At 42.6% G+C, this 24,781-nt stretch overlaps 1 protein-coding gene across 1 annotated transcript in view; it reads left to right on the top strand.

The window, feature by feature from the left end:
- Positions 1-22,661, top strand: part of SOCS6 (suppressor of cytokine signaling 6) — a 33,238-nt gene extending 10,577 nt beyond the window's left edge. The window contains exon 2 of the mRNA XM_040353901.1: positions 20,768-22,661. Within this exon, the coding sequence (XP_040209835.1) occupies positions 20,892-22,493 (1,602 nt within the window). The 5' untranslated portion in view covers positions 20,768-20,891 and the 3' untranslated portion in view covers positions 22,494-22,661. The remainder of the gene's footprint in view (positions 1-20,767) is intronic.
- The last annotated feature ends 2,120 nt before the right edge of the window (positions 22,662-24,781 follow it).

The following is a 24,781-nucleotide window of genomic DNA, read 5'->3' as shown; positions in this document are numbered from 1 at the left end:
CTGTCACTTTTATATGAATTTTTTCACACCAGAGACTTTTTTTTTTCCATAGGTCTATATAAACATATGTCTATTTATCACTTTTATTTTTTGTACACAGTGTTCACATCACTTGGTGTAAATTTTTATTTTTGTTTAGCGCTACAATTTATATGTTTTTTTGTATGTGTTACCATTATTGTAGACAGGACACCACTGTGTGCAATTCTGGCACAGGACTCGCAGAAGACCACTTCACACAGCAGGCGGACCAGATCGAGACACACATTTTCCTCTATGGGGAGGCTTATGTCAGCGGATGCCATCCATCTAGCGGTTTGGAACGCATGTCAATTGGATGGAAACGGACATGCAGTCCGTTTCACTATACGCTTATTGCGTTTGTTTTTTTGCTCTTGTTTTATAGTGAAAAAAATAAACTGCAGAGGTGATCAAATACCAACAAAAGAATGGTTTATTTGTGGAAAAAGGGCGTAAATTTTGTTTGGGTACAACGTGCACAATTGTCAGTTGATGAGACGCAGTGCCGTATTGCAAAAAATGGTCTGGTTAGGAAGGGGGTATATTCTTCCGGGGCTTCCGGATTCATTTTAGATAGAATTTTACTCCAAAAGCATTTGATTAAGCCACTTCAACACTGGGCACTTTCCCCTTCCTGCCCAAGCCAATTTTCAACTTTCACTGCTGTCGCTGTTTAAATGAGAATTCTACACTGTACCCAAACAGCATTTTGTTCCCACAAGTAGAGCTTTCTTTTGGTGGTATTTGATCACCTCCTACTAAACAATAAAAAATAAATAATACGTTTTTTTTCTTTGTTTCTGTTATAAAATCTTGTAAATAAGTATGTTTTCTCCTGCACTGCCAGGCACTGATGAGGCTGCACTGATAGGCGGGCACTAGGCATGGATGGGCACTGAGTGGCACTAATTGGCATCACTAATTAGGAGGCACTGGCAGGTATTACTGGTGGGCACTTGCATCATGTATGGGCACACATTGCCACCCGGGATGCCATTCCTGGTGGTCATCAGTGGTGGCTATCCCTGGTGGTCTTGAGTGGGTGTCCGCGGGGGGCTGCGCTAATGAACAATCAGTGCAGACCCCTCTGTCAGAGGAGCAGCCGATCAGGTCTCCTCTACTCGCGTCTGTCAGACGCGAGTGAGGAAAAGCTGATAAACCGCTCTTCCTGTTTACATAGTGATCTGCTGAGATTGGACACAGCTGATCATGTGGTAAAGAGTCTCTGTCATAGACACTTTACCTAGATCAGAGTTGCGGTGTGTCAGACTGACACGCCCCAACAATGATCGCCGTGATGCATGCCCCCAAGGGCGCGCATCGGCTTGTTAACCTACCATGTCATATGACTTGGACTCCACTCACACCTAGGCGATTTGAATCGCGGGCTGAATTAAACCGTGGCCTGGACACGTTTGCAAGACCATTACTTTCTAATGGCACTCCAAATTTTTTTTTTTTTTTGCCACGTGATGAATGGCAATGCCCAAGGTATGCCGCTCAAAAAGGGCAACAGCATCGCTCTTTGTGCATTTGGAAACTGAATATTTTCTGAATGCAGAGCCCCTGGAGAATTAAAGGGGTTGTAAAGGTAAATGTATTTTCACCTTAATGCATTAAAGTGGATGTAAACCCAAAACATTTGTATTTATTTATTTTTTTGATGTCACAATGTAGAGAATACGATTTCCTATCATCTGTGCCCAGTCTTGCCACACAGAGTTAATCCAGTGCTGAGCAATCCTCTTTTTATTGTTCAGTGAAATAAAACAGACTTCCAGATGGAGACCAAAGTCCTTGCTTGAGTGACAGGTTATTTACATATCTTGTGCACTAGTTTGCAGACATGCACAGCTTCTTGTCTATGTATATTCTGATGGCTGTTTACACTGAACTGTGGATCAGCCAATTTTTTTTTTTTTTTTTTTTTTTTTTTTTTTTTAAACAGTAGATTTTTATTGAATTTGCACCATGTATACAGAAAATAATGCGTTTGGTTCAGTACAAGATATACAAGGCGAAAAAACAGGAATATATCTTACACAAAGAAAATACAGTGCCGAAGTATGAGCTACAAACATTCTAATTGGATTGACCTCCGCAGGAGGTTAGGCCTGTCACCCTTTTGGGTTCAAACTGTGAGCAGGCTATTTGCAAGGTCGGTGGTATGTAGCCTGTCCTGGACCTTAACGAGGGTCCTTGGAGCATATCCGTCTGGTAAGAGTTCTCCAGCTGTAGTGATACTCAATAATAAACAAAACCATGGGACGGTTTAACAGTGATAATTAGGGATACAAAACAAGCAATCTTGGTCATACCTATCTTTGAGTCCTACCACTAGATGTTGGGATGCTAATACACTAAAATCGGTGAGTTCACAAGTGTGAGGGGGCATATTTAGACATCCTCCATATCTCCCAGTGTTTATGAAAAGTTTGAGATCTCCTTTCCGTGTAGGCCAGCATCTTTTCCATGGTGTACTGTGAGTTCAGCCTCGCTATCACCTCTGTGATACTGGGGTGTGATTGGGGGCGCCATTCTTTTGCTATTGATATGCGTGCGGCAAACAAAATGTGAATGACTACTTTTCTCATAAGCGGTGGGAAATTCTCAATACCTAGGCTCAGTAGTGTAAATGCAGGAGTAAGTGCGTAACTGACTGTTGTGACATTTACAATGAGCGATTGGACCTTCGTCCAGAAAGTCTGTATAACATTACAGTTCCAAAAAATATGGAGCAGTTTCTCCAGCATAGTGGTGTTACAGTGCTGTTCATTTTATGTAACCGGACAGGGGGTTAAATACCATCTATGTAATAGTTTCTGTGCATTATCCCAGTGGTCCACGCATGCCGAGGACTTCCCATTATATTTTATTGCCTCGTGCCACTGGTGTAGGGGAAACTCTAATTGCAGCTCTTGTTCCCATTTCAACATGTTAGGGCTTTTTGTCTGAATATATAGAGGGGATGCAAGTTTGTAGAAGAGGGATATCCCTTTGTGTTTGAGGGTTTGCTCAGTAAGGAGTCCCAGAGGATCTGTGGGAGTTTGATGGACCTTCTTGTGTTGGCTTGCGAGTAGTGCTGTATTTGGAATATCCTATACCTGTCTACAGCACTTTGTTCATTCGGGGGGAGGCGTGGAGTAGTGCACCTCCACTTTCTTCAACGGTTGGACCGTGAAGTTAGGCATAAGATATTCGTAAGCTGCCAGTGGAATTTTTAGTTTCTGGATAGGGGCATCAGTAAAATGGGTATTGGTTAGAGAGGACCAGGCTGTAATAGATGCTTGTATGATCACCCCATATTTTAAAAACATTTAATCAAAACACAGGAAAGGCAGCCAATCCTGGGAGAGCTGGACGGGAGAGGAGCGGAGAGGAGGAGAGGGGAGGGGGATGTGAATTGTGCACTTTACAGAAGCTGTGCATGTCTGCAAGCTAGTGCACGAGATATGTAAATAACCTGTCACTCATGCAAAGACTTTGGTCTTTATCTGGAAGTCTGTTTTATTTTACTGAACAATAAAAAGAGGATTGCTCAGCGCTGGATTAACTCTGTGTGGCAAGACTGGGCACAGATGATAGGAAATCTTATTCTCTACATTGTGACATCAAAAAATAAATAATAATGTTTTGGGTTTACATCCACTTTAATGCATAGGATGCATTAAGGTGAAAACACATTTACCTTTACAACCCTTTTAATTCTCCAGGGCCTCTGCTTTCAGAAAATATTCAGTTTCCTAATGCACTTTTCTGACACATCCAGTAATATCTCCTCAGGAAAGCTTACATCATTCCCTTTAATTATTTCATTCCCTTTTCATTATATCCCCTCACCGTACCTACAGTACATCCGCAAAGTATTCTCATCGCTTCACTTTTTCCACATTTTATGTTGCAGCCTTATTCCAAAATTGATTAAATTAATTTTTTTCCTCAAAATTCTACAAACAATACCCCGTAATGACAAAGGTGCTTCAACAAAGTATTGAGAAAAGGCTTATGTATGTGTGTTATAATTTTTTTTTTTTTTATTAATTTGCAAAGATTTCAAACAAACTGCTTTTATATTGTCATTATGGTGTATGCTTTGTAGAATTTTGAGGAAGATAATTAATTGAATCAACTTTTGAATACGGCTGTAACATGACAAACTGTGGAAAAAGTGAAGCACTGTGAATACTTTCCAGATGCGCTGTATGTAATTAAGGATGGGCCGAACACCCCCTGGTTTGGTTCGCACCAGGACTTGCTGAACAGGCAAAAAATTTTGTGTGAACACTGTTAAAAGTCTATGGGACACAAACATAAAAAAAATCAAAAGTGCTAATTTTAAAGGTTTATATGCATAGTATTGGCATAAAGTGTTTGGGGACCCGGGTCCTACCCCAGGGGACATGTATCAATGCAAACAAAAGTTTTAAAAACTGACGTTTTTTTGGAAGCAGTGATTTTAATAAAGCTTAAAGTGAAACAATAAAAGTGAAATATTCCTTTTAACCACTTCCATACAGGGCACTTACGCACCTTCCCGCCCAAGCCAATTTTCAGCTTTCAGCGCTGTCACACTTTGAATGGCAATTGCGCGGTCATGCTACACTGTACCCAAAATAAAAATTGGCGTCCTTTTTCCCCCACAAATAGAGCTTTATTTTCGTGGTATTTGATCACCTCTCCGACTTTTTTTTTTTTTTTTTTGCGCAACAACTAAAAAAAAAAGACTGACAATTTTGAAAAAAAATTATTTTTTATTTTTTTCTGTTAATTTTTTGTAAATAAGTACGTTTTCTCTTTCAATTATGGGCCCTGATATGGCGGCACTGATATGACATCGATGAGGTGGTACTGATGGGAACTCGTGGTGGGACGGATGGGCACTGTGGGGTGGCACGGATGGGCACTGTGGGGTGGCACTGATGGATCCATGTTGCCAGTCAGTGCCCATTTGTTTGTTTTTTATTGCCCCCCCCTTTTTTTTTTTTTTGCCCTTCCCTGGTGGTCCAGTGTGGCGATCCGAGGGGGGGCTGCGCTGATAAACAATTAGCGCAAACCCCCCCCTGTCAGAGCCGCCGATCGGCTCTCCTCTACTTGCGTCTGTCAGACGCGAGTGAGGAAGAGCCATCAACGGCTCTTCCTGTTTACATCGTTATCAGCCGTGATTGGACATGGCTGATCACGTGGTAAAGAGCCTCTGCTGGAGGCTCTTTACCGAGATCGGAGATGCAGGGTGTCAGACTGACACCCCGCATCACCGATCGCTGCGCGCCCCCACAGGCATGAAATTCTGCAGGACGTCAGACGTCCAGTCAGGATTTCAGAACCACGTCCCGGACATCAATCTGTTATTGACCGGGCGGGAAGTGGTTAAATTCCATATCTGGGGGGTGTCTATTAGGATGTACCGATACCATTTTTTCAACACCGAGTACCGATACGTTTTTGCAGGTACTCGCCATTACCGATACCCATCGCTTATGAAGAGGGCTGGTTTGGGAGGTGGCGGGGGTTCGGGAGTAGGGTGGTGGGAGGGGTAAGTGAGGGCAAGGTAGTTGAGGGTGGGGTGAAATGCGGATTTTGGGGTGGGAGGGTTGGGATGGAAAAGGCTGTGATCGCTGGGAGGAAGAGGATGGGAATAGGATTAGTTATTGGGAGACATGGGGGCAGAGGTGACAGCTGGTAGAGGAAAGTAGGAGGCAACAGGCAGAAGTGACTGCAGGCATGGTACAGGGAGGCAGCCAGAGAATGCAGGCATGGTGCAGGGAGAGAGCCCTGCTGCTCAAAACAGGGGGCTCTACAGGCAGTATCCTGTTCTCTGCATCCAGCCAGGGAGAGCCTGACTCCAGTGCTGTGTGAATGGAAGTCGGAGCTGGAGGTAGCAGGTGTGTATCGAGGAGACGAGACTTGTAGGCTGTTAGGCTGGGTGGGCCTGCACCTTGCGATGCCGGCTGGGAGGAGGAGGCGGGGATGGCGCTGTCTGGAGAGGAGGAGGTGGTTCGCTCCTAAGTGATGTCACTTCTGGTATCGGAGTATATATATGTATATATATATATATAGATATAGATATAGATATAGATATAGATATAGATATAGATATAGATATAGATATAGATGGATATATATATATATATATATATATATATATATATATATATATATATATATATATATATATATATATATATATAATTTATATAGATGGATGGACCTAATTGTGTAGATAGTGTGTTGTGTTTACACTTGTTCAGGTTGATCACTTCCACACATCGTTATGGAGTGATCTGTAGAAGCAATGGAAGCTCAGGAACTGATTTGTTTTAACTTCTGGGCTTAGTGTTGATCCCTGACTGTCAGACAGCCACCTTTTCAAGCACAAGTGGTAGAGGGGCCCACCCTAGAGAATAAAATGGCGGTTGTTGCAATACTTTGTCACACCGTATTTGTGCAGCGGTCTTTACAAAAGCACTTCAAAATTGCGTCCGCTCGTGGAATGGCGAGAAACTTTCACCCTTTAAAATCTCCATAGGTGACGTTTAAAAAATTCTACAGGTTGCATATTTTGAGTTGGAGAGAAAAGGCTAGAATTGTTGCTCTTACTCCAATGATCGCTGCGATACCTCACATGTGTGGTTTGAATACCATTTACATATGCGGGCGCTACTCGCGTATGTGTTTGCTTCTGCGCGCGAGCTTGGTGGGACGGGACGCGTTTTCTGGCTCCTAACTTTTTTAGCTGGCTCCTAGATTCCAAGCAAATTTGTCAAACCCTGCTTTAATGCATGTATAACAGCACAGTGCTTGTGTTGTGTCATTTGGCCCCTTGTATTATCTAAAGTACCTGGCTGATCCTGCCTGGTCCTGAACCCCCCGTAAACGAACCACACCATGGTCAGTTTACTTGCCTCCATCACCTTCATGTTATGTTCATGTATATGCTTTATAAAAGATATACAGATTTCTACCTTATTTTAGAGTGCCTCCTGGTGCTCATGTGACTGCTTGCCTCTCTCCTCCACCACCTCGCTGACGTCGGGGGGGGAATTCTCGGCTCCTCCCACTGTAGCTGTCACACTGGGAGAGAAGAGAGATAATCGGTCTCGTGAGCGCTTGGAGGTGGGCTGAAATAAGGTAGAAATCAGCATTTTATTTTATAAAGCATATACAGTGGGGGCACAAGTTATCGAACATAGGCTATTGTATGAGCATAACATAGTTGCTTTACAGCCACTTTAATTTTGCATAATACGTCTAACCGTGTTTTTTCATGAGATAATTTACGGGGGTGGGCAGGGGTTGGGTGGGGTAACTGGTGGCAAGTAACTCCTAAGGCCTGGCTAGTAGCTCTGGAATTTTGAACCCTTGTCAAAAGCATTATCAAAATATATTTTATAACTTTATTTGCATATTTTCTTATTAAAGGTATAAGGGTTTTAACCACTTAAGACCCGGACCTTTAGGCAGCTAAAGGACCCGGCCAGGTTTTGCGATTCGGCACTGCGTCCCCTTAACAGACAATTGCGCGGTCGTGCGACGTGGCTCCCAAACAAAATTGGCGTCCTTTTTTTCCCCACAAATGGAGCTTTCTTTTGGTGGTATTTGATCACCTCTGTGTTTTTTTATTTTTTGCGCTATAAACCTAAATAGAGACACAATTTTGTTTCCTCAGCTTAGGCCGATACGTATTCTTCTACCTATTTTTGGTAAAAAAAAACGCAATAAGCGTTTATCGGTTGGTTTGCACAAAGTTTAGAGCGTTTACAAAATAGGGGATAGTTTTCTTGCATTTTTATAAAAAAAAAAAATAGTTTTACTACCAATGGCGGCGATCAGCGTTTTATTTTTTATTTATTTATTTTTTTTATTTTTATTTTCGTGACTGCGACATTATGGCGGACACTTGGGACAATTTTGACACATTTTTGGGACCATTATCATTTTCACAGCAAAAAATGTATTTAAAATGCATTGTTTACTGTGAAAATGACAGTTGCAGTTTGGGAGTTAACCACAAGGGGACGCTGAAGGGGTTATGTGTGACCTCATGTGTGTTTACAACTGTAGGGGGGTGTGGCTGTAGGTGTAATGTCATCGATTGTGAATCCCTATAAAAGGGATCACACGATCGATGACAGCGCCACAGTGAAGAACGGGGAAGCTGTGTTTACATACGGCTCTCCCCGTTCTTCAGCTCCGGGGACCGATCGCGGGACTCCAGCGGCGATCGGGTCCCGGTCACGGAATTTCGGACCGGGTCGCAGGCGCGTGCCCGCGACCCACGGCTGGGTACTAGCACAAGACGTACCTGTACGTGCCCAGCCGTGCCATTCTGCCGAAGTAAATGTGCAGGAGGCGGTCCTTAAGTGGTTAAAAAGCCATGTGGTATTTCTATATTTACAATCCTATATTGTTACATTTGTAAAAGTTGTGTTTTTTTTTTTTTTAATATGAAGCAAATAAAATAGTTTTCGTTCTGCAGGGGACTCTTTTTTTTTTTTTTTTTATTTTTTTTTTATTTATTTTTTTCCCCTGCGTTTTCCCTCCATGTTTCAGTTTCTACTTTGTTCACAGACAATAAATTTTCTTACTGTCTAAGAATAAACCTATGTTAATTGCATACCATGCTAGAGTTGTGAAAACTCTTCCTAGCAACTGTTGTTAACACAGTGATTCATCCATTTTTCCCTCTTGTAATCGCAGTAAACTGAAGAGAACAAAAATATATTGGCCTGCTAATTTAAATTCCTACTGTTAAGATTGTGATTCTGTTGGATACTGTTTTCTGAATGTACCTGTAGAAACTAAGCAAATTGCGTGAGGATTTTACTAAAAAGTCATCTTTTTTATTTATATATATATATATATATATATATATATATATATATATATATATATATATATATATATATCCACTTTTGGACCGCCGCATGTACATTTACGTCGGCAGAATGGCACGGACAGGCACATCAACGTACCTGTACATGCCTGCCTAGACGTGGGTCTGATCGGGGCCCCCCCCCCGGTACATGCGGCGGTTCCCGTGGCTTCAGGAGCGATCCGGGACGAGGTGGCTGCTGTTCGTTTTTGTCCGCCCCCCCCTCTGGATCGCTCACAGCCAATGAGAGCACTCCCCGTGTGTCACTTCCTCCTCCTGTGTAAACACAGGAAGGGGGAAGTGATGTATTCTCTCCTCTCGGCGGTATTTTCAACCGCCGCTGAGGACAGAATACATCACACAGTAAGTCGCACCAACACTACACTGACACACACTACACATAGGCACATTAACCCCCCCCCCCCCCCCCCGATCACCCCCCTGTCACAGTGTCACTGAATGCAGTGATCATATATGTACTGATCACTGCATTTAGTGTCGGTGTGACAGGCAGTTAGTGTTAGGTTCAGGGTAGCCCCCGTACCCCCCCCCCCCCAATAAAGTTTTAACCCCTTGATCACCGCCCTAGTTAACCCTTTCACTCCCTATTGCCAGCGTCACTAAGCGATCATTTTTCTGATCACTGTATTAGTGTCACTGTTGCCGCCGCTAGGTAGCTAATTTTTTTTTTCATTGCGTTTTTTTTTTTTTTTTTTTTTTTTTTTTTTTACTAAAGACATGTGGCTGAATAAATTTTGGCCTAAATGTTTGACTAAAATTTAGTTTATTTGATTTTTCTTATAACAAAAAGTAAAAAATATTGTTTTTTTTTTTCAAAAATGTCGCTCTATTTTTGTATATAGCGCAAAAAAATAAAATCGCAGAGGTGATCAAATACCACCAAAAGAAAGCTCTATTTGTGGGAAGAAAAGGACGCAAATTTTGTTTGGGAGCCACGTCGCACGACCGCGCAATTGTCTGTTAAAGCGACGCTGTGCCGAATTGTAAAAACCCCTTGGGTCATTTAGCAGCATATTAGTCCGGTCCTTAAGTGGTTAAAAGAATTTTCTTCACAAGTTGTGACGTTTTGTATGGTTCTATGTCTTTAGTTAAATCTATTTAAATCAGTTGAAAAATTATAGTGACAAAAAGCTACAACTTAGGAACTCGGATATAGAAAACCTTTTATAATTTCTGGTAACCTTATTATTTGAATTTTAAAATGTAATCTTTTCAATGTTGTTTCTGAAGCTGTGATGGCTAAAGTGTAATTCCAGTCACGCGTTGGCTTCAGTAAAGATAGAGAATGGACAGGGACATCTATGACTCCTTAATGAAAAGTAGTGGCTCCTAATACTAATTATTTGTGCGGTTAATGTATGGGTGGGTTTTTGCTTGAGATGATTACTGTGTGTCTGTCTCTCTCTCTCTCTCTCTCTCTCTCTCTCTCTCTCTCTCTCTCTCTCTCTCTCTCTCTCTCTCTCTCTCTCTCTCTCTCTCTCTCTCTCTCTCTCTCTCTCTCTCTCTCTCTCTCTCTCTCTCTCTCTCTCTCTCTCTCTCTCTCTCTCTCTCTCTCTCTCTCTCTCTCTCTCTCTCTCTCTCTCGTCTAGGGGTGCAGTTGGAGAACAAAGCAGTGAGCGAGGGTCCAGACAGTAAAGGTTTTCCGATGCTTTATTTCCTGGCCAACATCAAATAGGAAGATGGGGTTGATGAAGAGAAAAGTGAGAACCTTGTGGTATCAGGCCTGGATATGAACCGAGCAGTCCTGCTCTCAGTAATGTCAGTTTATGATTCGTCGCCACTCTAGCTAGAGTGGGTGAAGTTCCCCCCGGACAGACCCCTCTCACTAGTCTGGCATCCGAAGTGTCACCTTGAATTCATGGGAGGAACATGCCTCTCTCACAGACCTGGCTCTAGGTCCTCTGCCACAGGCCTATTACTTTAAGCGAGCTAAATGGATAATTGGAGCGAATCCTCCCAGTAAGTTTTAGCATAGGTCACCGGATGACAGCAAAGCATACCTGTCAGCATTCCAGTCACCAGATCCCCGATTGGTTTGTTCAAGCCCTGTTGGACAACCTGCCTCCGGGTTCTCCTCAAGCCGCCGCCCCCCCCCCAATCGAACGGCGCCCAGCCTGGGATCCTCTCAATAGAACTGGGGACCCAGTGAGTCACTGGAGTCCCTTTTTACCTCCGGATGAGGTTCCGTGTAGCCTGCAAATTTGGCCATAACACCTGTCACAGATTTACTCTCCCCCAGCATGCCCCGCAAGGGAAAACTCCTCTGATTGGCTGCTGGGGAAAACTTGCTCTACCAGAACCCCTCTGGTGCCAACTGCTGGCCAGGGATGGTACCGCATCCCTGGAGCACAGCCTGACCCAGTGGACATTTCTGGAGCGACAGAAGTCCAAATTTAGCAATCTGTGAATGGGAGCAAAATAACTCTCCCATTCCCCACTAACTTTAGTGTAGTGCCCATACTGAAAGTAAGGGGGCGCTACATAAAGGTGAAACTTTTTTTGTGAGTGATAAATTGCAATACAATTGGTGTGCAATTAAGAGCCTAAGGCTTCATTCACACCTGAGCGATCTGGATCGCGGGTGGAAACCGCAATTCCAGAATTGTGGCGGAATGTGTTTGGGGTGCCATTATTTCTTAATGGCATCTTAAACTCACTGTTTTTTTTTTTTTTCAATGATTGTTGATCGACCAAACGCACTACAATCATGGCAAAAAATTGCAAACGCTCCTGGCTCTGTGCCAAGGTTTGAGCTTCTTTAGAACAGTTTTTGGTGTGGATGGAGGTGAATGAATGGCGCCGCTCCACTAAAAAAAACTAGCTGTCGCTGCAGATCACTTGGGTGTGAATGGAGCCTAAGATGTTCGAGAGTCTTATTTGCCAACAGGGAGGCTTGGGAAGGAGTTTTCTATCAGCTTGTAGGGCCCATGCACACGGCCCTAAGTGACCTGCACAAGACCATACAGAAACCGGCAGCCACAGCTGGTGCTTGTAGCTCTTCATAGGAAGAAAATGACAGGATGCAAGTATACGCTCATAATTGTGTCCACACACATACGTACAATATTTGTGAACCCCCCGGCTGTATGCTTGAGCCCTTATGTGATAAATCAACTATAACTGTGTAGCCACCTTCATTTTCTAAGTGTTTGGATGTCATTTTTCATGGCGCACAACCTCCATAAAAAGAAAAAAAAAAAGACCTTTAAAATTGCCCAAGTTTGACATGTAACGCCGTAGGATGATACTTTTGATATGTGACTTTTATACACGTTTTAGCAATGCAGGGATTTCTGTTTATATATCCTAAGGTAGAGGTGGACAAATAAAAGTGCCTAGAGGAATTAGTAGATGGCTGTACATTGATGTAGCTTCTGGATGATTTTACAAGGACTTTGGGGAGGCCTGCAGACACAATTGTTTCCCTTTCTGGCTGTAAATATCTGTATCGGGCAAGCATACTCTAATGCCTGTAGACACTTGGCATTCAAGAGCCCCATGGAAGAATTGTGTAGGCTGCAGGAATGGTTTAGGAGCCAGTAAATATTCAACACTACTGTTGATCAACAGGAATTGCTGGATATCAATCTTTTGGGAATTTTCATGAGCTGCACAAAGCTCTTCTTCATGCAGTCAGTCTTATCACTACTGTGAGGTCTGTTTTATAATATTGCATTAAAACCACACTGCTATTAACACTGACTATCCATACCTATTGTATTCACAAACCTAGCATTGCAGGTTTTACGGCGGCAGGGCGGCTCGGCTGCGCGAGATCACGTATTATTACGTCATCTCGCGATTCAGCCAATAGGGGCCCGTGCACGCCGCTGGAGGCGCACGCGCCTCCCACTCGCCCCTGGTCCCGGCGCGTGCCATCACCGCCGGCAATCGTTCGTTACAGAGCGAGAACCGGAGCTGCACAGCTGTCGGGGGAAATTACCTATCGTCTGTTCATAAAATGTATGAACAGCGATTTGTAATTTCCCCATGTGAGTCCACCCCCCCTTCAGTTAGAACACACCCAGGGAACATACTTAACCCCTTCCTCGCCCCCCCCCCTAGTGTTAACCCCTTCCCTGCCAGTAGCATTTTTATTGTAATTAATGCATTTTTATAGCACTGATCGCTATAAAAATGCCAATAGTCCCAAAAATTTGTCAAGTGTCTGCCATAATGTCGCAGTACCGATAAAAATCGCTGATCGCCGCCATTACTAGTAAAAAAAATATTAATAAAAATGCCATAAAACTATCCCCTATTTTGTAAACGCTATAACTTTTGCGCAAACCAATCAATAAACGCTTATTGCGATATTTAAAAAAAAAAAAAAATGTAGAATACGTATCGGCCTAAACTGAGGAAAAAAAATGTTTTTATATATTTTTGGGGGATATTTATTATAGCAAAAAGTAAAAAATATTCATTCATTCAAAATTGTGGCTGTAGTAATATAATACCACCAAAAGAAAGCTCTATTTGTGGGGGAAAAAAGGACGCCAATTTTGTTTGGGAGCCACGTCGCATGACCGCGCAATTGTCAAAGTGATGCAGTGCCGAATCGCAAAAAGTGGCCCGGTCATTTACCAGCAATATGGTCCGGGGCTGAAGTGGTTAAACTTGCTTTCTGCTTTACATTCCTTCACCTTAAATTTTGGCAAAACGCTACAGCACGTCTTTGCTTTGCTTAGCAGCTGACCATAGTAGAGACTGGCAGTTATGATGCAGTTCTATAAATCTCTGGTGGCATTAAATTCATTTTCATTGCTTGCAGCCTGGGGCGGTTATTTCTTGGCACAGGGCTTCCCCACTATCATCATAGAAGACCATAGCATTGTTACATTTTCAATGCAAAACTGACTCACGCTTGTGAAGGTCCTGTGTTCGCACAGCAGCCTGTTCATTTGAATGGACTGTTGTACCTGGGGGGGGGAAAGTCGCCGACCCATTTTTTCTTTTTAAAACTCAACTACACTGAACTGCACACACTTTAACCACTTGCTTACTGGGCACATATACCCCCTTCCTGTCCAGGCAAAATTTCAGCTTTCAGCACTGCGTCGCTTTAACTGACAATTGCGCGGTTGTGCGACGTTCTACCCAAACAAAATTGACGTCCTGTTTTTCCCACAAATAGAGCTTTCTTTTGGTGGTATTTGATCACCTCTGCGTTTTTTGCGCTATAAAAAAAACCCGTAAATTTTGAAAAATTAAAGTTTTTGCTATAGTAAATAGTCACAGGACACACGTGTAGAGCACCAAGGTAGTGGCTTTGCGAGGATTATTGCGAGCTGCACCCGAGCCAGTCGGCACACCCAGGACCCGGCGCAACCATCACATTCTCTCTACGTGGTCGCGGCTCTGATCAGTCTTTGCAGTGGCTTTCACAGCCGAGCAGAGAGTGAAGCCGCCTCCCCTCCTCCGTTATGTCTACACAGTGCTGTGCATGCAGGAGGGGGAGGCTGCTTCACTCTTTGCTCGGCTGTGACAGCGGCTGCCGAGACTGATCAGAGCCAAGAGTCTGCGCGACCACGGAGAGAATGGGATCACCCTGACACTGGGTCCCGGGTCTGCCGACTGGCTCAGGTACGGCTCGCATTACCCCTCCCCCTGCAAATCCACTCCACTATTGGCAATGAATGTAAGAGGTGAATCCTCCATCTTGTGCCTCCCAATCTAAAGCAAAAGAAAAATCTAAATTTCAATAGTAAGCACACGTGTGAATGCTTGGGCCCTAGACCTAGTAGTAGATATTTATACAAATCCATGAAGGGAAATGGTAAATACTGACCTTCACATCCACAGAACCACAAAAGATCCAAAGGAAACTCCTGCTTCTCAGGATCATAGTCATTGTTAGGGGGTTTTGTATTGTTGAGTGGTCTGTATTGATAGGGGGGTCTGTGCACTGTAGGGTTTTATTCACTGTACCGGGGGTCTGTACTGTAGGGTCCAGAGGTGCAGGGTGCTGTGTAATGTAAAGGGGTCCAGAGGTGCAGGGTACTGTGTTATGTAAAAGGGTGTAGAGGTGCAGGGTGCTGTGTAATGTAAAAGGGTTTAGAGGTGCAGGGTGCTGTGTAATGTAAGGGGGCCTGAGGTGCAGGATGCTGTGTAATGTAAAGGGGTCCAGAGGTGCAGGGTGCTGTAAAATGCAAAGGGGTCTAGAGGTGCAGTGTAATGTCAAGGGGTGCAGGGTGCTGTGTAATGTACAGGTGTCCAGAGGTGCAGGTTGCATGTTTTGAGTTGCAGAGGAGGTCTAGGGCTAGAATTATTTCTCCCGCTCCAACGATCGCGGCGATACCTCACGTGTGGTTTGAATACCGTTTACATATGCGGGAGCTACTCGCGTATGTGTTCGCTCGGCAGGACAGGGCGCGTTTTCTGGCTCCTAACTTTTTTAGCTGGCTCCTAGATTCCAAGCAAATGTGTCAAACCCTGCACCATGCCCACACTATACGAGAACTATACTTCTCTTCCTTGATGCCTGTGTATTTAAGGAGAAATTTCAAGCATGGTTTATTTTATACATTTATAGAATTTGTTCCAGAAACATGCTTGTAATCCAAAGCACTTGTATATCAAAGCATTTTTTTTTTTTTTTACAGGGTATAGAAGAGAGGCACCTCCTAAGTGTAGCAATAAGTTGCTAAATGTTGTACCTTCATTAAATGTAATCATATTGCTACACTTGGAGGCTCCTCCTTTTTATTTATACTTGGTTGTGACATAACGATACTCTTATATCAAGACATCACTTGTATATCAAGGCAAAATGTATTAAAACATTTTGCTTGCCTTGCAAAATGCTATCAAACCAAGGATTTACTGTAGTTGCATTGTTCCAGCTTGGACTAATGTAACTGTATATGTACCACACCTGGCTGCTGCCCCTGGAAATTACTGACGTAGACAACTCTACTCTAGTAATCTTCACTTTATTTTGTGTCCGGTGCGGAGTGGTTGGCCTCCTGAACTCTAAGCACAGGAGGTTGGCCACATAGAGAATATTTTGCATGTTCTGAATAATTGCAAAGCATTCTCTGAATGTGGTGGAGAGCGTGAGGTTACTGTCCCAACTCTCTACCTTGTCCAGTCAGAAAAGGCTTTGCATTTATTCAAGAAAATGCAAAGAATTTCTACTCTGGTTTTGACAGGTACAGGTACCCAGCTTGCACTTCCGCCCGTTCCCCCTAGGTAGCTCATTGTACTTCATGGGACAGCATACCTGTCTTCATCCCAGTATAACCCCCTAAAGCCGTGGCCGCATTTATGCGTACACTCATCGGGAAGGGGTTAATGTGAAAAATGATGTTGCGCCAAGTAAATCGATACCTAATGTCATGCTTTAAATTTGTGCACGTTCGTGAAATGGCGACAAGCTACGGTACTTAAAGGGGTTGTAAAGAATTTTTTATTTTTTTTTAAATAACACACATATTATACTTACCTCCACTGTGCAGCTCGTTTTGCACAGAGTGGACCCGTTCCACATCTTCTGGGGTCCCTCGGCGGCTGTCCCTGGTCCTCCCTGCAAGAACTCCACACGTTAATGCGAGCTCCCTCGCATTGTGTGGAGTCCTTGCGGGCGCGCTCCCGTGATAGCCACTCACTGTATCACTCGGCCCTGCCCATCGGCGCGGCGCGTCATTGGATGTGATTGACAGCAGCACCAGCCAATGGCTGCACTGCTTTCAATCCATCCGCTCTAGCCAATCAACGGCCAGGCTGAGCGGCGAAGAGGATGTCGGGGCCCAACGCGGGACTTTCGAGGGGTCAGGTAAGGTCATGTTTACGTTTTAATGAAGGTACAATATGGTTACGTTTAATGAAGGTACAACTTCTTGCTACACTTAGAGGTGCCTCTCTTCTCTTTTATACCCTGTAAAAAAAAATGCTTTAATATACAAGTGCTTTGGATTACAAGCATGTTTCTGGAACGAATTATGCTCGCAAACCAAGGTTTTACTGTACAGCTTTCTCCCACGAATAAAAGTTATATGTGATAATGCTACCACCTTATTAATAAACAAGCTAGTGTATAAACATTCATATATGTGCATACATCAAAAATCCACATATCTGTGTGCAAAATATAAACTTAAAGGATCACTAAAGGAATTTTTTTTTTTTTTAGCTAAATAGCTTCCTTTACCTTACTGCAGTCCTGGTTTCATGTCCTCATTGTTCGTTTTTGCTTTGAAGTTGCTGTAATTCTGCTGTGATCTCCACACTTCCTGCTTGTCTGGCTCCTTATGAAAAAACTCATGGCAGCTTTTCACTGTGGTCCGAGCTGTGTGTCTAAAACTCCTCAGAACCAATCAGATTCATTTTAAAAACAAAACACTGCCCTGGATTTGTTTGTTTTTGTTCTGTGGGTCTCTTTACTTCACATAAACATGAAACCAGTTTAAAACTGAAAGTGAAACTAGAGGCACATTATATGATAGAATTTAATCTATTTTTAATCTTTTTTAAAAGGAATCAGTTAACTTTTATGTCTCTATACCCTGTAAACAGTCATTTCAGCGCAAAAAAAAATTCCTTTAGTGACCCTTCTTTGTAGACCATGAACAGCGCTCCCCCAATTCTCAATGTAAGTATCCCAATCAAAAAGTTGTTGTGCACGGTTCACTTCTTCAGTGTTAAATACAAATCCTCTGTGGAAAACCCTCTAACATCTTGAGCTCTGACCTATTATAATTGATCTCGGTGCTAATAAGAGGTCATAATCGGCTCTTGAACAACCACCAGGTGAAATGGTACTTCTCCACATAGACAACCTGTTGACTTCTTTCTACTAGTTATTTTCCACTTGTGATGGTATAGCTCAAAAAGGAACAATAAAGTTCTCCCATAGTGCTCACTGCAAGTGTTTATTAAAATAAAGAGATATAGCCAAAAAAAAAAATGGTGGGCGTTTATACAGGTAAACAACATCCTATGTGTGATGGCACCATAAGGCCCCATGTACACTGCTGCTGCTGAACTGACATTCAGTGGCAGTTGGGACGCTTTTTTCAACTGCCCCTGAACTCATTCAATGTTATCTTATGTGTACATGTACACAGGTTTGTTTACTGTCGTTTTTAGGCAGTTGCGTTTTATAGGCCTTTTTAGAAGCAAAAAAAATGGAGTTCAGACACCAAACACGTGTAAACGCAGTAACACGCGTTTCGTTTTATAGGCATTTTTCGGTTTCTTTTTTTTTTTTTTTTTTTTTTTTTTGCAAACGTGGCAAAACGGACATTTTAAACGTGGGTTACTATCTGTCAAGTTAAATCGTTCAGGAGAGGTTGTAAAAACGTCCTGTGTACATGACACCTTAGCCATGCCCCATCTGACATGGTGCATCCCGATTGAATGCTTCATGTTTTTCTTGGTGCTTCACTCACTCTTTTTGGCTGCCTCCAGTTAACTAGCCTTCAAAAATGAATAGGTGTTTAGAAGTAGAAGTCAGGCAAAAATGATGGGTTACTAGGTGGGGTTCTGCAGTGAGAAACTGATTGTAAAGTTTTGGCATAAGGGTACTACATTATGATGTTGGAGAGCTTGCAGATTCACAATGTAGCATTTTAACCACTTAACAACCGCCGGCAGAATGGCACGGACAGGCAAATCAACGTACCTGTACGTGCCTGCCTAGACGTGGGTCAGGGGGTCCGATCGGAACCCCCCCCCCCCCCCCCCAGTACTTGCGGCGGTCAGTAAGCCTCTGGGAGCGATCCGGGATGAGGGGACGGCTATTCGTTTCTAGTCACCCCCTTGCGATCGCTCCAAGCGAATCAGCTTCCTCCTCTGCCTGCCCTGGCTGTGTAAGTGTAAACACAGGCAGGGGGAAGTGATGTCATCTCTCCTCGTGTCGGTCTTTTCGACCGGCGCTTGAGGAGAGAGGACATCTCACAGTAAGTTGCACCAACAGACCACTAACACCAGTACACACAGGCACACAAATCACCCCCCAGTCACCCCCCCAGCCCCCTGTCACAGTGTCACTGATTGCAGTGATCATTTATTTTCTGATCACAGCATAAAGTGTTAGGGCAGTTAGCTTTAGGTCCAGGGTAGCCCCCTACCCCCCCCCCCTCTAATAAAGGTTTAACCCCTTGATCACCGCCCTAGTTAACCCTTTCACCTTTTATTGCCAGTGTCACTAAGCGATCGGTTTTCTGATCGCTGTATTAGTGTCACTGTTGCCACTAGGTAGCTAGTTTTTTTGGAGGTTCGCCGCCAGGTTTCTATAGCGATAAAAAAAGGTTTTAACCCCTGATTGCCCCTAGAGTTAACCCTTTCACCAGTGATCACCGTATAAGTGTCACTGGTGACGCAGGTTAGCCAGTTAATTATTTAGTTATTTTAGGTTCGCCGCCAGGTTTTTAGAAAGCGTCAGGTACCCCCATATATTACCTAATGAAGGTTTTAACCCCCTAGTTAACCCTTTCACCAGTGATCACCGTATAAGTGTTACGGTTGACGCTGGTTAGTTGGTTTGCTGTTTATAGCATCAGGGCACCCGCCGTATATAACCCAATAAAGGTTTAACCCCCTGATCGCCCGGCGGGTGATATCAATTAAATTTTAGCGTCAGTCAGGGTCTGCGTCGCCCCAGGCAGCGTTGGGTTAGTGCCAGTAACGCTTACACCCCCCTTAGTGTTATAGTATCTGAACGGATCGATATCTGATCAGATCTATACTAGCGTACCCAGCAGTTTAGGGTACCCAAAAACGCATTGTTAGCGGAATCAGCCCAGATACCCGCTAGCACCTGCGTTTTGCCCCTCCGCCCAGTCCAACCCACCCAAATGCAGTATCGATCGATCACTGTCCCTTCAAAAACACAACACACATAACTGCAGCATTCGCAGAGACAGGCCTGATCCCTGCGATCACATGTGGTATCCCCGTACTCAGGAGAAGCAGCAGAATGTATTTTTGGGTGCAATTCCACATATAACCATGGCATGTGTGAGCAATCTATCATTTAGTGACCACTTTTTTTTTTTGTCATTCAATCACTTGGGATAAAAAATAAAAATATTCAATGGACTCAACATGCCTCTCAGCAGTTTCCTTGGGGTGTCTACTTTCCAAAATGAGGTCATTTGGGGGGGTTTTGTACTGCCCTGCCATTTTAGCACCTCAAGAAATGAGGTCAGTCATAAAAATAAAGCTGTGTAAATTTCAGAAAATGTACCCTAGTTTGTAGACGCTATAACTTTTGCGAAAACCAATAAATATACGCTTATTGCGATTTTTTAATTTTTTTTACTAAAGACATGTGGCTGAATACATTTTGGCCTAAATGTTTGACTAAAATTTAGTTTATTCAATATTTTTTTACTTTTTTGTTATAAGAAAAATATTTTTTTTTTTTTAAATTTTCGGTCTTTTTCCGTTTATCACAAAAAATTTAAATCGCAGAGGCAATCAAATACCATCAAAAGAAAGCTCTATTTGTGGGAAGAAAAGGACGCAAATTTCGTTTCGGTACAACGTTGCATGACCGCGCAATTACCAGTTAAAGCAGCGCAGTGCCAAATTGTAAAAACACCTTTGGTCCTTTAGCTGCAAATTGGTCCGGGGCTTAAGTGGTTAATGACATTGAGGTGAACTGAATGGTCGATTAAAATGTTAAATGTGACGTGGTATGAAATTTGGATTGTTGACAAAACGGTACAATACATATGCCTGGATGAACCATGTTGTATTTCTTGACTCTGACTTTTTATTTATATTTTTTAAGCGCTTTCGCTATGCCTGTTTTTAGTATTGTTAAAACTTGGTATGTTGACATGAAAAGCGGTGCCATGTTTTGAGTCATTCCAATCTGACTCTTGCATATCTTTTGTTTTGCAGGTGATGCTTACAGAAGCTAAATGACGCCTTTTACACAAAGAGGAGACGCAGTGATTAATGGCAATGTGCTAGGGCGAATCCATTGGAAGAGTCCAAAAGCAACAAGACTTAATTGCTTGCCATAATGAAGAAAATCAGTCTGAAAACATTTCGCAAGTCTTTTAACTTGAATAAAAGCAAGGAGGATAATGATTTTGTAATGGTACAGCAGCCTTCATTGACCAATAACTTTGTGAAAGATGACTCTCTGTTTGGCAGTTGTTATGGCAAAGACTTGACTGGATGTGAAATAAACGAGGAAGACAAAGGTGGCAAAAATAGACCAAAAAGTGAGAGCTTGATGGGAACACTAAAAAGACGTCTTTCAGCAAAGCAGAAACAAAAAGGAAAGGGAAGCACATCTGTGAACTCAGTAGAAGACGACACATTTTCTTCTTCATCTGCACCTATTACTTTTAAAGACGTAAGATCTCAGAGATCATTAAGATCAACTTCACTTAGAACCCACCATTACAGTCCAACGCCATGGCCTTTGCGACCGACAAATTCTGAAGAGACCTGCATAAAAATGGAAGTCAAGGTGAAAGCATTGGTCCACTCCACCACTCCAAGCCCGGCACTTAATGGTGTTCGAAAAGACTTTCATGAGTTGCAAGCAGATAATGTCTTTCAGGAACAAAGCAATGTGTTAAAAAATACAGAATCCCATAACGGAGATCTCCATCTACATATTAATGAACATGTGCCTGTAGTTATAGGACTTATGCCTCAGGACTATATTCAGTATACTGTGCCTTTAGATGAGGGAATGTATCCTTTGGAAGGGTCACGCACTTTCTGTTTGGACAGTTCATCCCCGATGGAAGTTTCAGCAGTACCTTCCCACATTGGAAGTAATAGCTTTCACGAAGAGGAAAGTCAGGTGGCCCCGGATGTAGTGGTGGCTCCGGACATCTTTGTTGACCAGTCTATTAATGGTCTGTTGCATAGTACTAATGGAGTACTGTTTCAGAACTCCAGGGGAAGTCACAATGATGTCCCTCCACTTTCACCATTACTACCTCCAGTACAAAATAGTCAAGTCCAAAGGAACTTTTCAGGGCTTAATAGCACAGATGCACACATGGCTGAAAACATGAGGTGCCATTTGAATTTTGATCCCAGTACTGCTCCGGGTGTGAGTCGCGTCTATGACTCTGTACAAAATAATGGTCCCATGATAGTCACTAGTCTTACTGAGGAGCTTAAAAAACTTGCCAGACAAGGTTGGTACTGGGGGCCTATAACACGTTGGGAGGCAGAGGAGAAACTGGCCAATGTTCAAGATGGCTCTTTTTTGGTTCGAGACAGTTCTGATGATCGTTACCTTTTAAGCCTAAGTTTTCGTTCTCATAGCAAAACACTTCACACTAGAATTGAACATTCGAATGGTAGATTTAGCTTTTACGAACAACCAGATGTGGAAGGACATACCTCTATAGTGGATCTAATAGAACATTCCATCAGAGACTCTGAAAATGGAGCATTTTGCTACTCCAGATCCCGAGTACCGGGATCAGCCACTTATCCAGTTAGATTGACAAATCCAGTATCGCGGTTTATGCAGGTGCGGTCGTTGCAGTACCTGTGCCGTTTCGTCATACGTCAGTACACCCGAATAGACCTGATTCAGAAACTCCCTTTGCCAAACAAAATGAAGGATTATTTACAGGAAAAGCACTACTGAACTTGTGGGAATCTTGCAATTTTGCACTTTGGGAACAAAAAAGATTTAAATACAGTTTACAAACTTTAATCGCTACCCGAATATTTTGCTGCCACACAAATATACTTTGGAAAATTAGTGTAATGCATTATTCTTTTCTTTTTTAATTAGTAAAAGTTTTAAAACATCTGATGTCTGAAATCACCATCTTTTATCAAAAATCTGAATCGCAATGTGAAATCCTAGATTCTCCGGTTTTTGTTCTTAGCTGCTATCCACTGTGATTTATTATGCATTAAAAGCACACGTCATGTGTTCTTTGCCACCACTAAGATTAAATTAAAACTGTAGATTTCAGCTTTTGTTAACTGCTTGTGTTTAAAGTACACATTTTTCTGAGATTATAGAATAATTTTATTTTAACTTTAACTTTATTTTTTAATCCTTTACCCCAAGTCTTTCTTTAACAGAGCAATCACATGGGTGATTAGGTCCTACAGCAAATTCTTGCACCTGGAATCGCATGTATAAGCAAACGGCAGCGGCTGTCTTCATGCGATTGCAGAAGGAGCAATTACCTGCAGTTAGACAGGTGATCAGTCCTGGACACAAACTGTCTGCATCCAGGGGCGATCATATGTCCGTAACTGCAGGTAATTGCTCCACATGCAGTTTACATCTAGACAGTTATGTTGTTTCTATACACATTGCTAGTTCTTGTTGCAAGAATACTCTGCTCATGTGAATGCGCCCTTATAGCCAGCAAGAGGCCAACTTAGGTGTAAAGTTAATGATTGGTTACTGCGACTTTTCAGTCTGTAAAGGACAACTGTACTTTTAGTGCTGGTTCTTACTGATGCGGTGTGGGCAAGCCGCATGTGATTTCGAACCGGGATCACACTGCATTTCTGTTCAAATCACATGCAATTCTTTGCAGTGCGATTTGAGACAATTCATTATGGCTCAAATCGCACCTGCACAAAAAGGTGCATTCTTTTTTTTTTTGCCGTACTTGAATCGCAACGCATGGGTATTCATACCCATGCAATCCGATTCAGCCAATCATACTGCATTTTAGGACCTGTTTTTGGGGTATTAGCTTAATGTTGACACCCGCAGCGGTTTGCATGAACAGGGTGCGATTTGATTACGGTGCGGAAAACGCACATGAATCGCTGCACATCCCACATTGCATCAGTGTGAACAAAAGACTTTATATTAAACTAGGGCCGAAACAACTAATCGATTAATCGGCAACAAATCGATTTATGAAATTAATCGTTTACAATTTTCATAATCAATTAATCGGCCAGTAACATAATGGGGGTTAAAAAAACTAAAATTAGCCCTTTATTAGTACAAAAAAGCAAATCGCTACTGTAAATATTACTTTCACTGTCCCACAGTAAAAAAAATTAACCCCTTACAGTAGTGATATTTGCTCTTTTTGTACTTATTTTTGTTTTGTTAACCCCATTATGTTACTAAACATCTCAGGTCGGGTTCACACCTCTGTTTTTTGCAGAAACACACTACAGTTCATTTACATGTTTTCCTATGGGACACGTTCACATCCATGATTTTTTTCAGCTGCTGCGTATTTGGAAAGAGCAAGGACTTTTTAACGCAAACCGGTGCTATTTTTTTTAATTTTTTTTCGTTCAATATACTTCAATGGAGAAGCTGCAGAAAAGCATGTAAAGTGTTTTTGCTGCACTTTGTGTTTTGTAATCTGCCCAACAACAAATTGGCCCAAAAAATGTTAGCCTTAAAAAAAATGTATTATGCGATTAATCGAAAACAATAATCGGCCAACTAATCGATTATGAAAATAATCGTTCGTTGCAGCCCTATATTAAACCACCTATCTCTGATTGCAGCATGCCTGATAAAATACATTCCTCCCTGCTACCATGAATTTCACTGTACGGTCCTACCTGCCACTGCAGATTTTGTAGGAAAAATGTCCTCTTCCTAGTGCACTATGGCCATATTTATTTCTATGAATGAGCATTACTCATGGTAGATTCCAGCTGTCCAACAGATTAAAACTCGTCAATAGTAATGGGAAGAGGATCCAGCATGAACAATTTTCTTTGCATTGGCTGTGTGGAAAGGACTGCAAAGTGAAGATTATGGCGACACGGAGAAGTGTTTACCAGGCAGGCTACACTTGGAGGTGTGGGGTTTACTCAAAGGTCAACTTTACCTAGGGTAACTGTTGTCCATAAACCAATCTAGTGTAGTGTTTCTATGCTTTAGTTCTGCATACCCATTTCCTTTTGGGCAGATTTACTTTTTGGCTGTAA

Source organism: Rana temporaria, chromosome 5 (genome assembly GCF_905171775.1).
Source record: "Rana temporaria chromosome 5, aRanTem1.1, whole genome shotgun sequence".
Taxonomy (NCBI): domain Eukaryota; kingdom Metazoa; phylum Chordata; class Amphibia; order Anura; family Ranidae; genus Rana; species Rana temporaria.
The sequence above is the reverse complement of the archived record's forward strand: the minus strand, read 5'-3'. Positions and strand labels throughout refer to the sequence as shown.